The 14,798-nt window shown below is 40.2% G+C and overlaps 2 protein-coding genes across 3 annotated transcripts; both read right to left on the reverse strand.

Moving 5' to 3' along the window:
• Window positions 1–1,580: 1,580 nt before the first annotated feature.
• si:dkey-21e13.3 (rap1 GTPase-GDP dissociation stimulator 1) lies at window positions 1,581–4,938 on the reverse strand. 2 transcript variants are annotated; one of them, XM_015962815.3, is made up of 5 exons: window positions 4,373–4,934; window positions 3,631–3,738; window positions 3,069–3,191; window positions 2,810–2,935; window positions 1,581–2,565 (listed from the first exon to the last, which is right to left on the reverse strand). In XM_015962815.3, exons 1-5 carry the CDS (start codon window positions 4,464–4,466, stop codon window positions 2,093–2,095), a joined length of 924 nt encoding a protein of 307 aa, XP_015818301.1. In that variant the 5' UTR covers window positions 4,467–4,934; the 3' UTR covers window positions 1,581–2,092. The 2 variants fall into 2 exon arrangements, with proteins under 2 accessions (XP_015818301.1, XP_070401542.1); XM_070545441.1 differs by lacking the exon at window positions 2,810–2,935 and having other exon boundaries at window positions 4,373–4,938.
• Window positions 4,939–10,649: 5,711 nt separating this feature from the next.
• Window positions 10,650–14,317, reverse strand: si:ch73-127m5.2 (uncharacterized). The gene is made up of 4 exons (XM_015962813.3): window positions 13,704–14,317; window positions 13,415–13,615; window positions 13,190–13,319; window positions 10,650–11,411 (listed from the first exon to the last, which is right to left on the reverse strand). The coding sequence occupies exons 1-4, from the start codon at window positions 14,083–14,085 to the stop codon at window positions 10,943–10,945; spliced, it is 1,182 nt and encodes a 393-aa protein (XP_015818299.3). The 5' UTR covers window positions 14,086–14,317; the 3' UTR covers window positions 10,650–10,942.
• Window positions 14,318–14,798: the final 481 nt, after the last annotated feature.

Raw genomic sequence — 14,798 nt, forward strand, 5'->3', positions numbered from 1 at the left:
AAGGAGTTCTGCTTTGTGGTGGAGCTGCTAATGCTAATGATTAGCTTCTAATAGCTGAGACATTCTCTGCTGTTTCATGGACCTTAAACCAACAACAGCCTTCCCCTTCATGAGTCCAGATGGGTGACTTCATGAATGTTAGGTGTCAGTGTGATGTAGATCTGTCAGGATTTTCAAATCCTATATAACCAGAATTAATCATTAAAAATGGATTTTCAGTGAAGTTGACGTTCAAACACAAAAGCTGAAGCTAAAAGAAACCAAAGTGCCCTCTAGTGGCTGATTTCAGCATGGGTTTTAAGCCCTGCCCCCGTTGTGTAAACAAACAGTTATCTTGGGGATGCCGTGAAGAGTAGGTGAGAATTTGTCTCAAGGTTAATGTTTGTGACCAAGCAGGCAGAGTGAGGGGAAGATAGGGATGGTACAGCTTGTGGTTCTCACACGGCCCATACCCAAATATATTAATGCGTGTGCAGTTCCAAACTTCATACAGAAAGGTAACAGGTAGATCCCCTGCGCAGTCTCTGCATATACCAGTTTTGAGGGTTTGAGTTTTAGGAAGTTTGTGATTATTAATGGATTAATCTAATTAATAAATTGCTGCTGTCAGCTCATATTTTATCTGATGCATTTAAAGGGGAACTAGGCAGTTTTGGCTTGCTTTTAGCACCCCCTCATGTCCGTTTGTAGAACTGAAAGCAAAACCTATCCTTTGTGTGTGTTTGTCTTTTTAACACCTTAATCTAACAGCTGAAATGTCTCTCCAGCCCTCATTAGTGTCCACATGGGTGTTTAATTGCCAAATTAAACAAATGAGTTGTGTTCATAATCTAAAACACGCAGGAACCGTACTGGAACCATACTGCAGCACCAGGTGTGTCAGCTCTATTTTTTTCTAAGTCCAACAGACCATACCGGCGCTTTGAAGTTGCAAATGTCGTTTTCTGGCAACAGAAGATAGTGGGCTCTGGTATTTCATTAACCATGTAAAGGGTCATATCAGGAGAGGATCCTTTTTATAATTGGAGTTTCTGAGATGGTTTTGTACAACAAATCTTCTTGTTAAAGTCAAATGGAGAAAACAAGCAGCCAAATGCTACAGGAGCTACAGGCATCTCATCTGACCTTTCTCTGTCCTATTTTGGAGCCCATCACCCCGGGCAAAGGCTTTAGATTTATATACAAATTGTCTGTGTGGACTTTATAAAAGAAAGGTAGTCATTAACATCAATATTTGCGCAAAGTGATTAACAGATTAACCTCATAAAATACACATGATAGTTCCAGAAAAAATGTGTTTATTTGTGAGCCACAATGGTGTTCTATTATAGAAATTATAGTTTTATGTGAAAATACAGACAAGCCAAAAATGTATATAAAGTATTGTATTACAGTATGAGACAAATACACAATTATGATTAAAATGAGAAAAGAAATAGATTTTGGCTACATTCACAAAATGAATAAATCCTGAAAATGGCAGAGAATAAAATAAATACTTAATATTTTAAGCACTTGTGAAGAAATAAGCAGCAGTTTTATTTTATTATTTAGTTGTTCTGTGGTGTGTAAGCCCCCCCCCCCCCCCATTTGAAATAAAAAAAAAACAATACTATACAAATATTAAACTCACTATGATTTTTACTTGTTCAGATTTCTTTCCAATTATCTAAAAATAACTGATTTGGGTTACCGTAAACAGGAAGAGAAGCATGTCCACCTTTAAAGTATAAATCAGGTCAAAGCTGCTATTAATTTACTCAAAATAAAACTTAGTTAGTTGGTAATTTCCCTTAGAGCAGTTTTTTTTCTGACAGGTATCTGCAGGTATTAACATGATCTATAAAACCACACACTCTGAAAACTCTGTAGCTGTTCTTTAAAGAAAAAAAATCACTTTTGCAAATATATTTATGTAAAAAATCAAAAAGGTGTATTTTCTACCTTGTAGTTCAAAGGTAACCAGTTAACCAGTGCACAAATCCAGTGAATCTGTTTTCTACTAGTACAGTCAAACTGGTTGTGGTGTCAGTCCCAGCTCTGATATCCAGTGTGATTAGTTTAGGCCACCATGTTTCCCGTGCTTGAGATGTCACAGGAACGTATGAAACACACGAGTTTTTAGACTTTTTGTCCGGGGAACATTCCTCGTGGAGAACTTGATTACCTTGAGCATATTTGAACAGCTACCCAAACTGAAGAATGGGAACCAGTGCTGGGCCCGTTTGTTCCCGTGTGAGTTCCAGAAAGAAGAGGAGCAGCGCTGGAAGTCCTCGATGCTGACCGCATACTGACCCGGTCCCCACTGAGAGACACGAACCAAGGTCACAGAGGAGGCAAAACCACAGGTGTGAGGTGAGACGCCATGAAACACGCACTCCCCAGGCCTCAAGGACACTCCCCTCTCCCAGATCATCCCGGCCTCTTCGGCCACTCCCATCCCACTGAGGTTACAGAGGGCCAGCAGGCACACCTCCTCCAGGGCCTCTTTATGGGGAAGTCGAAGCAGGATGGCTACAAGACGGGGAACTGCACCTCTCTGTAGTAACAGCTCCTGCTGCTTAGCTTAGAAAGAGAAGAAAGATGTTTATAATCGTTTTTACTCTGGTCTTCAATGTTCAGACATTTCACTGGATTTTTAAAGGAAAACAGAGAATCAATTTACATGACTGATTTAGTCTTGATGGCAACTGCTGTTAAAATAACCACATAAATTAGTGAGAACAGTTTTGTGTGAGATTGATTTGATATTACATTAAACCTAAAGAACAATGAACACTTGGTGATTTTAACGTGGCTCATGACTTACAGCTGTCATACGACATGCGTGAGATGGCTATCACAGCATAAATGAGCAGCTCTTCATTTGTACAGGTCAGAACGGACAGCAGAGCCGTAACCAAACCGGCATCACCAAAACCCTTACGAACCACGGCTGAGGAAAGGAAACTTCAGTGAAAATGTTTTTAAGTTGCAGTTCACCCCATAAAATGTTTGTTTGCAGCTCAGATTCATTTGATGATGGGAGCAGTAATTAATAATAAATGGGGTCTGTGTGAATGGCCTACATTCTTTGGCGAGCTCAGCCACTAGTTTTGCAGTCAGCAGTGATAGAGGCCCTCTGTTCCTCAAAGACAGGGCGAGGATTGGCAGGATCCCGCTGATCACCACCTGCTCCGATGTGCCTTTCTCTGGACACATACAAAAACACAACATTCATGATCTGACTGATGCTTCTGTGGCAATCATTTACTCTAAGGAGTCGGATTAGACTGTATTCAGTGTTGATCAATCAGTGGCTGGCTCTGTTACAGTAAACATAACCTCAGACTCTTCATCTCTGCTGCTTTTCATCCTGGGAGACATACATACAGCCCAACACCATACGAATCAGAAACTAACTGATCTGGTTTAATAACGGACTTTGTTGTTCAGATTAACTGTTTCAAAGAGTAAGATGTACATTGAAGTAAAACTGTTTGAAATGCAAGCAGAGACATAAAGATAACAGTACTTTTATATTATAATGTCCATAAAAGCACCAATTTCAGCTATGCTACCAAGTTGTTTGAGGAATAACAAAGAACAAATTTCCTCTGAAATGGTTTGAGTGGAATCAAAATGACTCACTTCTCTCCTTTATGTTTGCAAGAACTGTGTTCAGATGAGGTTTCAGTTCATCTTCAATCAGCTCCACACCCAGAACTCTGATAGCACCAAGTGCATTGTTCAGGTTTTCTAATGAAACTCAAAAAGTTGCATAAAGGAAGACACAAAATCAGTTACAAGTAAAACAAATGTAAATATTGTATGGATTATGTATGGACGTTTTAGGTATATAACCAGTTCCAGCTGAGGTTTGCTTCCTGAATCAAGACAGGGTACTGGGTATCTAAATAAAAATCCTACAGCCTTTCATAGTCCAAAACGTTTAGAAATTTTATTTTTTATGCAAATTTTTTATTTAAATCAGCAGAAAAATTGAAGTTTCATAATGCTAACAATAAAATTACTGATATACTTTAATGGAATAAAATTAATAAACAGTTTACTAAAGCTTGCTCCTAATTTGTTAATTTATCTGATTACCAAAGCCTGAAGTTCTGAGACTTTCCTTTATGCAGTATATTCCACTTGTTAGAAACATTTTGCTCTCCAAAGCATTAGACACTAAAGCAAACCAGTGAGACATGTCTAAAACTCCCAAGGTTCCCAATGAGAATGCTTTTGTTATTAAACGTAAATCTCACTAAAATCTCATTACACATCCACAACCATCTAAATGTGAAGCATCAATATAGAACGTATGGGTTATAAATCTAGAATTAGGGTGAAACACGTTAGTTTAGCAGAAACGCATTGTTGCACTTACCGTTTGGTGTGTAGGGCTGCAGTCGATTGGTAATGTGTTTATCCCTGTGAGCACGAGCTTGTTTATAAGAGAGAGGCACATTAGGGTGCCCCATTTCGCTCCGTCCTGCCGTCTCTGAAGTTCCCGTACCGGAATTTTCTAAGACTGACACCTTGTAAAGCTCTTAAGACTTTGAAGGCACCATAACATCAATTATACTTCAACAGCACATCTGCATATGTTTGTTGCAGATTGGTTTATTGCAAAATCCTAAAATTTTCCCGAATTTCTTCACGGCTGTTTTGCTTCTCCCCTCTTGCTCTAGCTGGCTCCTAGCTCTCCTGTCAGGGTTAATACAAAGCAAAGCCTTCGCAAATCCCAGCTCTTCGTGTGTGAGTGCACCCTTAAGGTATTAGCACTTGGCCGACTGCCGAGTTTATTCCTACAGCATTACAATCTCACATAATGCCTTTCAGCTTCTAGAACATTTGAGCCAAAACAACAACATTGACAGATGGGATTCTGGCGTCTGCTTTTCTACACAGGTGGCTTGTTGAAAGGCCTTTATCCAGGTAGTCAGCGGACACAGAATATATATTACATTGCAGCCTTGACCTCCTTTGTGGTGTGGGAGAAACTGGCTTGGCTCAGTTATCTTGTAGCGTTGTGGTTTTATGCTCTTTTATGAAAGAGGAACCATGCTACGTATTAATTCGGAATATTATTTTTTAATAAATCAATAACCAAATTTTATATTGTTAAGAAGACTCAAAGGTTGTTTTCATCGATAAACTGATGATAATATCTGTGTGTCTGTGTTTCATTTCAATGTGGAAACCAGTTTGACAATTAAAAGTTTTAATTCTTCAAATTAAACTAATGATTTTGAAATTGACAAACAGGAAATAACAATCAACATTGGCAACTTGTGGGACAATCTTTAACAGTTGATATGATCAAATAGACCTTGTGGTGAATTTATGAAGATTGAGAATGTTGTGATATGAATGCGTGAGTCTGATTTTGCTTCAGGAAGAACAGGTGTCTGAGTGAAGTGATGGTTTGGATAAACTTAGGTCTTATCAGAGAACTGCATCAAACGCTAAACACCGTGCTCTGTCTCACCGAACTCTTGTGGACCCTCTTTCGGATCCGGGCCGTGGAGGATGGTGGTGGTTCATCCAGATGACACCAGCGGCTGACAGGGGAGACATAGGTGTCGAATGGAACCGGTCCAGAGTTGCCCTCGGTACACGTTGATGGTAAAGCGTTTTGTCGATGCGCTTTCTTAAGTTAATTCACTCAGAAATCAAAGGACTCGGTAATGAGTCCGCGTTAGAAGTTGCGATTCAGCTATTCTGCCTGGCTTGGCAGGAACAGCGTGAGAGGGGGGGTGGGGGGGGGGGGGGGGTGGGGGGGATGAGCCAACCGGCTCCCCCCTTTCAGCGTTTATTCAGGTCCTCTCTCTTTCGTTGTCAAGCACGAACTGATATCATAAGACTGAAACTTACCAAAAGCCTTTCTCCTCTCAAAGCAAAACGTGTGCGTCAGCAAATGTGTTTTGGAGTTTACTGTGAGCAGATGTGCGTGGGCGTGTTTGGGTGTGTGAAGAAGCAGGAGTGTGAAGGTCGTTACCAAACATTCTCAACATTAACATTTAATTAAGAATGGATTAATTAAATCTCTTATAATTACCCAAAGCATAATAGTCATTCATTTGATTAAAACACATTTATAATGAGCAAATTGATGATTAAACTTTTAACATTCAAAACAAGAAAAGGAAGTTTAAACTTTATGTTTTGACTTGTTCTGGGTACAACTCATGGAAACACGTCTTCTGGACGCTGCAGGTGGCTGATGTTATGGCTGCTTCCAGACTCTCGCAGACTTCATGTCTGCAAAGGTCCCAATCTGTGTGTTAAAGTTCTGAGCGACCCAGTCGGGTCAAACACCAGCTTTGTGACAGAAAACCCATATTTCCTCTCGTTACAGTGGTAAGATCCTGGATTTTTGACACTTAAGGGATAAGTAGTCTCTCCAGAGATTTTAACACCAGTTTACATCTCAAAATATGGAAATTGAAACAATTTTATACATATATGATTGTTTCAATATGTCGGCAGAGATACCAGAAGAGCCAAACACCAGCTGCTGATAGACCAGTCACCCAAGCCTGTAAGGCCCGACACACCATGGGCATGGCCTGGATTGATCACAAGAAAGCCTATGATTCAATGCTGCACTCATGGATCATTGAATGCTTGGAGCTGTACAACATTAACAGGACTCTGAGAGCCTTCAATGAAAACTCAGTGGGGCTGTGGAAAATCACCCTTGAGGCCAATTGCACAAGTCTCCATCAAATTTGGAATATACCAAGGAGACGCCTGTCCACTGCTGTTCTGCATAGGTCTAAACCCCCTCAGCCAAATAATCAACAAGACTAGCTATGGATACCGACTCAAGAATGGAACCACAATCTGGGGCTGTCGCAGTTGAGGAATTCCCCCTGCGGTGATTCAGGGTGGCTTAATATTGCGGTGTGCGATATTATTGCAGCACTTTTATTTTTATTGCAGTACTATCTAAACATAATGTTTGCACATTTAAAAAAGGTTAAAAATTGCCATGCATTCTTTTATAACACTTTACTGAATGCAGATCAAAGGGCAGTAACAACACAGATCGCAGTAATGTTTGTTTCTCTGACAGTCGGAGTCTGACTGAACTTAAAAACAACAAAATTCAGGAGAAGGTTAAACTTTTAACCTGCAACATTTCCAGCAACACTGAAAACCCTTTCGGATGGTGCGCTCGTTGCACTAACGCACACGTACTTGCGTGCGACTGGCGAGCAAAGGGAATCTCTCCTGGTTGTTGCTCCACCATGTCAGGGGGGTTTCTTTAGGGTGGATGCATTCCTCCTGCAGGTAGCGAGTGAGCCCCAGCACGGCTCAAACTCTCTTCAGGACGGTTGCAGAAGCAGTGCTTGTCCGGGACTTCAGCAGGTCTCCGAGCGTTTATTTATTTATTTTTTTTGCCGCTGGTGGCAGCTCTGTCTCGGCCAAGGACTCTGGCTGCGCAGCAGCTGACGTACTGAAAACCAAAGTACTCCCAAAGAAGCGAAGTAACGTTTCGTTTTGATACCAGTGCAGCCATCCTTCTCAACATGCATCATTGAGTTGAATCAAGTTCAGTAATCACGGTGGCCCATGATGCAGCGCGGTGGGTTTCTTCATATTGCAATATTTCATTTTTGCGGTTACCGTGACAGCCCTACTACAATCAGCCACCTATTCCACATGGATTACATAAAGGTGTATGCCAAGAATGAGCGAGACATTGACTTACTGATCCATACCACCAGCATCTACAGCACTGATATCGGAATGTCATTTGGACTTGAGAAGTGTGAAGAAAGGGAAGGCAATCCACACAGAAGGGGTCTCACTCCCAGAAGGTACAATAGAAGACACCGAGGACAGCTACAAGTACCTTGGTATCCCACAAGCAAATGGCAACCTTGATGAAGCCGCAAGAAAAGGAGCCTAAGCCAAATACCTACAAGAGTAAGGCAAGTCCTAAGAAGTCAGCTCAATGGCAAGAACAAGATCTGGGCAATTAACAGCTAAACCCTGCCAGTAATCACATATCCTGCAAGAATAATAAACTGGCCAAAGGAAGAAATACAGATCGCAGATGTTAAGACAAGGAAGCTCCTAACTATGCATGGAGCGTCCCATCCCAAATCCAGCACCTTGAGACTGTACAGTAGCTGTAAGGAAGGACGCAAATGACTAGTGAGTGTGAGAGCCACTGTCCAGAATGAAACATCCAAGATCCATATGTACATCAAGGACAAGGCCCCAACAGATGACGTGCTCAGTGAATGTCTCAGACAATGGCGAACAGAAGAGGTGCTGGAAACACCATTGTGGGAGGAAACTCCTTACATGGGATGTATCACCGACAGATAATTGAAGTGGCTGATATCAAAAAATCCTACCAATGGCTAGAAAGAGCTGGTCTGAAGGACAGCACAGAGGCACTCACCATCGCTGCACAGGAACAGGCCCTGAACACCAGAGCAGCAGTGGCCAAGATCTACCACAGCAGACAAGACCCAAGGTGTGTAGGCTATGCAAAGAGGCCCCTGAGACAATCCACCACATAACAGCAGGGTGTAAAATGCTGGCAGGGAAACCATGGAATGCCACAACCAAGTGTCTGGCATCATGTACAGAAACATTTGTGCAGAGTATGGGCTAGAAGCACCAAGGTCAAAGTGGGAAACCCCCCCTAAAGTGGTTGAGAATGAGAGAGCCAAGCTCCTGTGGGACTTCCAGATTCAGACTGACAAAATGGTGACGGTGAACCAACCGGACATTGTGGTGGTGGACAAACAACAGAGGACAGCCGTTGTGGTTGATGTCGCAATACTAAGTGATGGCAAAATCAGGAAAAAGAAACATGAGAATCTAGAGAAGTACCAGGGCCTCAAAGAAGAACTTAAGAAAGCCTGGAGAGTGAAGATATCGGTGGTGCCTGTGGTCATCAGGGCAGTAACTCCCAAACTGGAGGAGTGACTAAAGCATTTTCAATAAAAAACATCAGACATCTCAGTCCAGAAAAATGCAGTTCTATAGGAACAGCTAAGATACTGCAGAACCCTCATGCTCCCAGGGCTCTGGTAGAGGACTCGAGCGGTGGAAGGATGAGATCACCCACAGAGGGTGAGATGGGATTTATTATCTATCTATCTATCTATCTATCTATCTATCTATCTATCTATCTATCTATCTATCTCATTCATTAAATGAAAACACAAAAGAATAAATGTTTATACTTTACTTAACTCTTAGGATACTAATAAAAACAGAATCCTCTTGCTCAACTGTAAATCTACACAAACAATACACCAAGAAAAAATACCAAGCTAATATTTGTTCAAAACTGGAAACAGTGTGATGTTTTGAACATGTTTACATTCATAGAACGTTTCCTGAAAACAAGGCCTGAAAACACAATTCCTTTATTTAAAGAAAATAAAACCTGCTAAAAAAAGTGTAGTGTAAAAATCATTTTTGACCAATTGGTACGTTACAAAAGAAATCGCATCCAAACCTAAAATACCAGTTTGTCATTTGTGAAAGTGTTTCAATGGCCTTTAATTGCTGCTTAATGTGGTAGAGGCCATTCATGTGTAATGAAACATGTAACAAGCTTCACATTGTTTAAACCATTGTTTAGGCCACTTTGAACTGTGTTTCTATGTGAAAGGTACAAATAATAACTTGAGCTCAACCATTACCAAAATGTATTGTTGACATCTTAAAACAGCTCCAATCAAAATCCTGTAGCACTTCAAAAGAATGTATACATACATACATACATATATATATATATATATATATATATATATATATATATATACATACATATATACATATATAGCTCCTTTTGTATTACATTGTTTATCGGACGTGTTTATGAGATATATATCATAGAAGAAAATGAAAAATTAAACCTAATTAACCTAAAAGAGGCTGTTCAGTATGCCATTGAAGATTGCAGTTATTTATAACTTGCATATATAAAAACTCCACAGTGGCTGAAAAATCTATTTAATTTTATTAATGTATGGAGAAACAAAAGTAGCTGCATTTTGTCTGTGTAATAACTAAAAAATAAAACTACTTCAACTAAGAACTAGTCTGGTACACACCTGACCCTAAAACCATAACTCATCTCTTTTTTAAGCTTTGGTGTTTGTGTATGAATACTGCACATGAGATGGAAGATGTTGGAGTCTAGGTGTGGCTCTAAGCTTTAAGAGCACTGGGAGGATTGTGCTGAATCTAGGTCAAGCAATGGAAGCCACTACAGGTCTTAAAGGAATAGATTTGTTTGAAGTTGCGCTGTGTGAGGCATGATTAATTCAGTTAATGTGTATAACTACAGTAAGTACCTTTGATGCTTCAACTGCTTGGGTCTAGTGGTTTTTGAGTTTTGCTTAATAATAATAATAATAATGATGATGATGACGAGTGAACTGGGAAAAAGAAACAGGAAGTTTGCCAAAACCAACCAGACTCCATTGGGTCAAGAGTTACTGGTCTGCTGTTGTGATCCAAACGTTATACAAGTTCTCTTTAAAGGAAAAACTCCACCAAAGGTCCACCAGTGACTTCCGATTAACCTGACAGGAAATATGCATCAATTTGTTCTATTAGCTGCTGCAAAAAACAGCTGATACTTCCAGCAGCTTCAAGCACTGTGGACATCACTCATCCACTCAAAGCTTGTGTAGAATTTAATAAACTGAATCAATACATGTTAACAAAACCTCTCAGTGTGTGTGCTTTTCAGTCAAACAGCAAAACTAAGCTGGTTCTGACACTTTTACGGGTTAAAGGAATTAACCCATAAAGAACAATGACACAAATATGAACAATGTCTGAATGGCTGAAAGGAAATTCTTTACCAAAGTGAAGCAGCATCTTGCCATTTGAAAGGGTTGTTGCTTTAGAATGTGACCTGATCATCTTCTCTGCAGCAGAACTGGTGTAATACTCATTTGAGCAGTTGTCAAACAGCTCCCGCTGCACTCAGACCAGTAGAAACAGCATCATAACCTACAGAGACCAACGTGAGGACATTATTCTCTACATTATCTGGTTTATCCAGCTCGGTCTGGGTCTCGATGGAACCAGAGGATCCAGACTCTTGTGTTATCTTCTTCTTGACTCTGGCACGATCCTTGCTTTTCATTATGATCTTGCCATGATCTTTCACGCCTCCAGACAATTTATGAGACTTCTCGTCGCAAGGGCGGATCTTGCGGTGACGCCTGCGGATGCGACGCATGGGCAGACCCGAGTCAGCTGGATCTGATGCTGCTGCACCAGACAGGATGTGAATCTGCTGATCGATCACCATATCAATCATGTCCATGGCTACGTCCAACATTCCAAGACCAAGACCGTGAGTTACATTGTCAAATGCACCGCTGTTAATTGGGTCCTTGAAACATTTTCGCATATCCTCAAGGTGGTTCCTGTGAGAAGATGGGAAAGTGTTACTCTGAAGCAGATATTATTGTGATTGACAAGTTAAATATAGTGATTTGAAAATCTATTCGACCCTTTACTTCTTCTTCAGCTTTTTCTTTATAGTCACACTTTCATGTTTCAGATCAGAAAAACACATTCAGACAAATATAATAAAAGTAAATACAGGACAGTTTTTAAAGGTGTGGAACACTGAAAACCATTTTTAAAATCTTATTTCTGATTGTAATCGGTTTTTCATGTAAGCTGAATATGAAAACAGTCTCTTACACCTATCTTCTGCATTAACGTCTGGTCGAAAATAGATGGTCAAACTCTAGGATTTCAAAAGCCCGACAGATCTACATCACACTGTCATTTATCATTCATGGACTCACCCATCTTGACTCACAATAGGGAAGGCTGTAGCTGGTTTTAGCCTCCAGGAAACCACAGAGATCATCTGGACTAGTAGAAGCTAACTGTTAGCATTAGCAACTCCACCACATGGCAGAACTCCTCCAGGCTTATGTATTTGTGGAGATAAAACAACAAAGTTGCAGAGCAAGCAGAGTCAGTGGTAGAGTCATGTTGCTGCTAGCCAATCAGAGATGAGATGTCCAAATATTAGGAAATGAGCCTCCAAATCATTAGAAGCTCAACTCTGATCTGGCTCACTTCTGCTTCCTTAAACTTGTGCACCAGAGCTTTGTTTCCCCAGGGTATGACTTAAAAGACATTTATTCCTACTAGAGACCACTGCAAATGTATTGATTAAACGAGTGATCCACATCTTTAAACTAGGATTTTGTCAATCAAGTGAAAAATGTTATCCAAACCAAGCTTGTCCTGAGTGGAAAAGTAATTGTCTTCCCTTGTTAAATAATGAATAAACTGTGATTAACTTAATTATTTTTACAAAATGGGTTTAATTTCTATAGCCACACCCAGGCCTGATTACTACCAGACCTAAGGAACTGATAAAATAAATTCGAGAACTTGTCTGACAACATGAATTAGGCTAAAAAAAAAACAAGCTCAAAAAGCAACATTTGTCCTGTTCGGAAGGATTTCAAGAACAAAACAACCTAGAATCATTATCTACAGCCCTGCAGGCTTCACTTAGCTATGGTTAGAGTTCCTGATCCAACAGTAAAAAAAAGATGCAAGACAAAAACGACATATACAAGAGGATTCCAAGGCCCAAACCTCTACAGCCCAAAACAATATAAATACCTGACCTGTCATAAAAAATACCCCTGAAGGGTCCAAAATCCTTTTGGGAAAATGTTCTGCAAACTTATGAGAACTTTCTTGGAAGGTAAACAAACTGTTAAACCTGGTGCAAATCTACAACTGCATGTTAGAAAAAAAACATAATACTAACAATGTTGGTGGTAGTGTGATGGTCTGGGGCAGCTATGTACCTCAGGGCCTGGACCACTTACTGTAAATGATCCAGCATAATAATGTCCAACCTTTGAACGATTGTGCTGAAAAACCTCTAACATGACTGAATTTGAAAAATTCTTGGGAAAAAGGAGGAAGTAAATTCCTGCATAATATAAGAGACTCTACCAATTATCACTAAAGCTGAAATGCAGTTGTTTGCACCAAGGGCGTGGCAGCAAGCTATTATATTTATTGGTCAAATACCTTTTTCCACATAGAACAAGGTTAGTTTAGACGGCATTTTTCTTAATTAAATGATTATTTTCACATGTGTGACAAAAAAAGGAAAAAAAAAAAAAGTTTTCATAGCACAGCATTATAAAGCCATTCATACTTTGTTTCTATGATTTTGGACCAGTGTTGAACTGTATTTATGTCAGGGATGAGCTGCTTGGCCATGTTGCCGTAGTCAACATAGTCATGTGCAAAATCTTTCATATCTTCACACAGAGCTCTGGTGTCACCTGAAAAATGAATGAAACAAGCCACAAAGTGTCCAAAATCAATGAGTCACATTACTAAATGCATGCCTTATTCTGCACACACAAACAACTGTCACCTTCTGTGAGTTTGGAGAACGATGAGGATACAGAGGTAGTTGTGCCTGGCGAGAGGCCGAGGACATTCAGTGACTCCTGGAGAGTTTTCTTGCTGGCTGGGCCTCTGCTGACACGAGTGTATGCTGCCAGGGATCGCAGGGACATCTTCTCTGGGGCCTGAAGGCGTCTTTTAATCTCATCATATGAGATTAGATATTTCCCTGAATATAACATCAGACAGGATCAAATAAATTAGCATTTAGGTTTTTATTCTCTTGGATTTTAATCAACTAACATCTGCCCACTCACGAGCCTTGGATCCCTTCATGTTGGGATCCAGGAGAGACGACACCTCTGCAAATGGAATCTCTGTGGTGGATTCAGAATTTGTGCTCAAGTGTGGCAGCAGCTCCTGATGTGGAGGCACGTTCTCAGTCTGGAGCGGTGCAGAACTCTGCATCTGAGGTTGAATGTTGTGCATTTCTATTTGGTTCTGGTCTAACGGAGCCTGACACTGTCCCTGAGAGGGGACTAATGCATTTTCAGATAAACCCTGCATTCCCATGTCCCCGTGTGATACGCCGCTGCCTTGCTCTGAAGACACCTGAAAAATGCTCATAACTGGTTTGACCACGGTAAAAACCATGTTACCCTGGCCATCCAGACCCAACACACTACCAGATGGGTCCATGTCTTTGATAAAAGGTTTCTCCTTTTCACTGAATGAGGAAAATAAGTTTTAGAATGACTATTTTCGGGTTTCCTCAACTCCAGCCTGCACTGCACACTTTCTCAAACGGTGAAAATTAAAACAAATCTATACCTCCTAGCTCTATCTATGACTAAAACTGAAATAATCCCATTAAAATTGTTATATGTTCAAGGATTTGTGATGATTCTCTAAATACTCAGCAACACATGAGAAGTTTAATCCTGGAAAATAAGAATGAAAAAAAAATAATAATTAGTACACAACGTTCAAGCTTCCAAAATCAACAAGGGTACAAACTGAAAGTATTTGCTGTAACTATACCTTAAAGTGACAATGTGTAGTTTTTACCATTAATCTCTGGAAGTGAAATGTTGTTGTAAATGAATTAAAAGATACTCAGTTGTTGAAAAATATTGGTGGTTTCATAACAAATAACCATAATATTGGGTCTAAAATATATGGGAGCGGGTCTAAGTCCCCAGGGCAACGCCATATTAGATGCCATGTTTCCTTCTAAGGAAGCCCACGAGGACAGACTGCATTAACTGATTCGTAACAAACAGTTACAAAACTTTCAGCATTAACAAACATTGTTCTTTTACACATTTACCATTTCACTCATTGCAAGTGATGAAAGGGAATCTTGTTATTTTGCTGGAGGTTTCGCTCCCAGGGATTTTTGACCCTAATGT

Source organism: Nothobranchius furzeri, chromosome 16, assembly GCF_043380555.1.
Source record: "Nothobranchius furzeri strain GRZ-AD chromosome 16, NfurGRZ-RIMD1, whole genome shotgun sequence".
Classification (NCBI taxonomy): domain Eukaryota; kingdom Metazoa; phylum Chordata; class Actinopteri; order Cyprinodontiformes; family Nothobranchiidae; genus Nothobranchius; species Nothobranchius furzeri.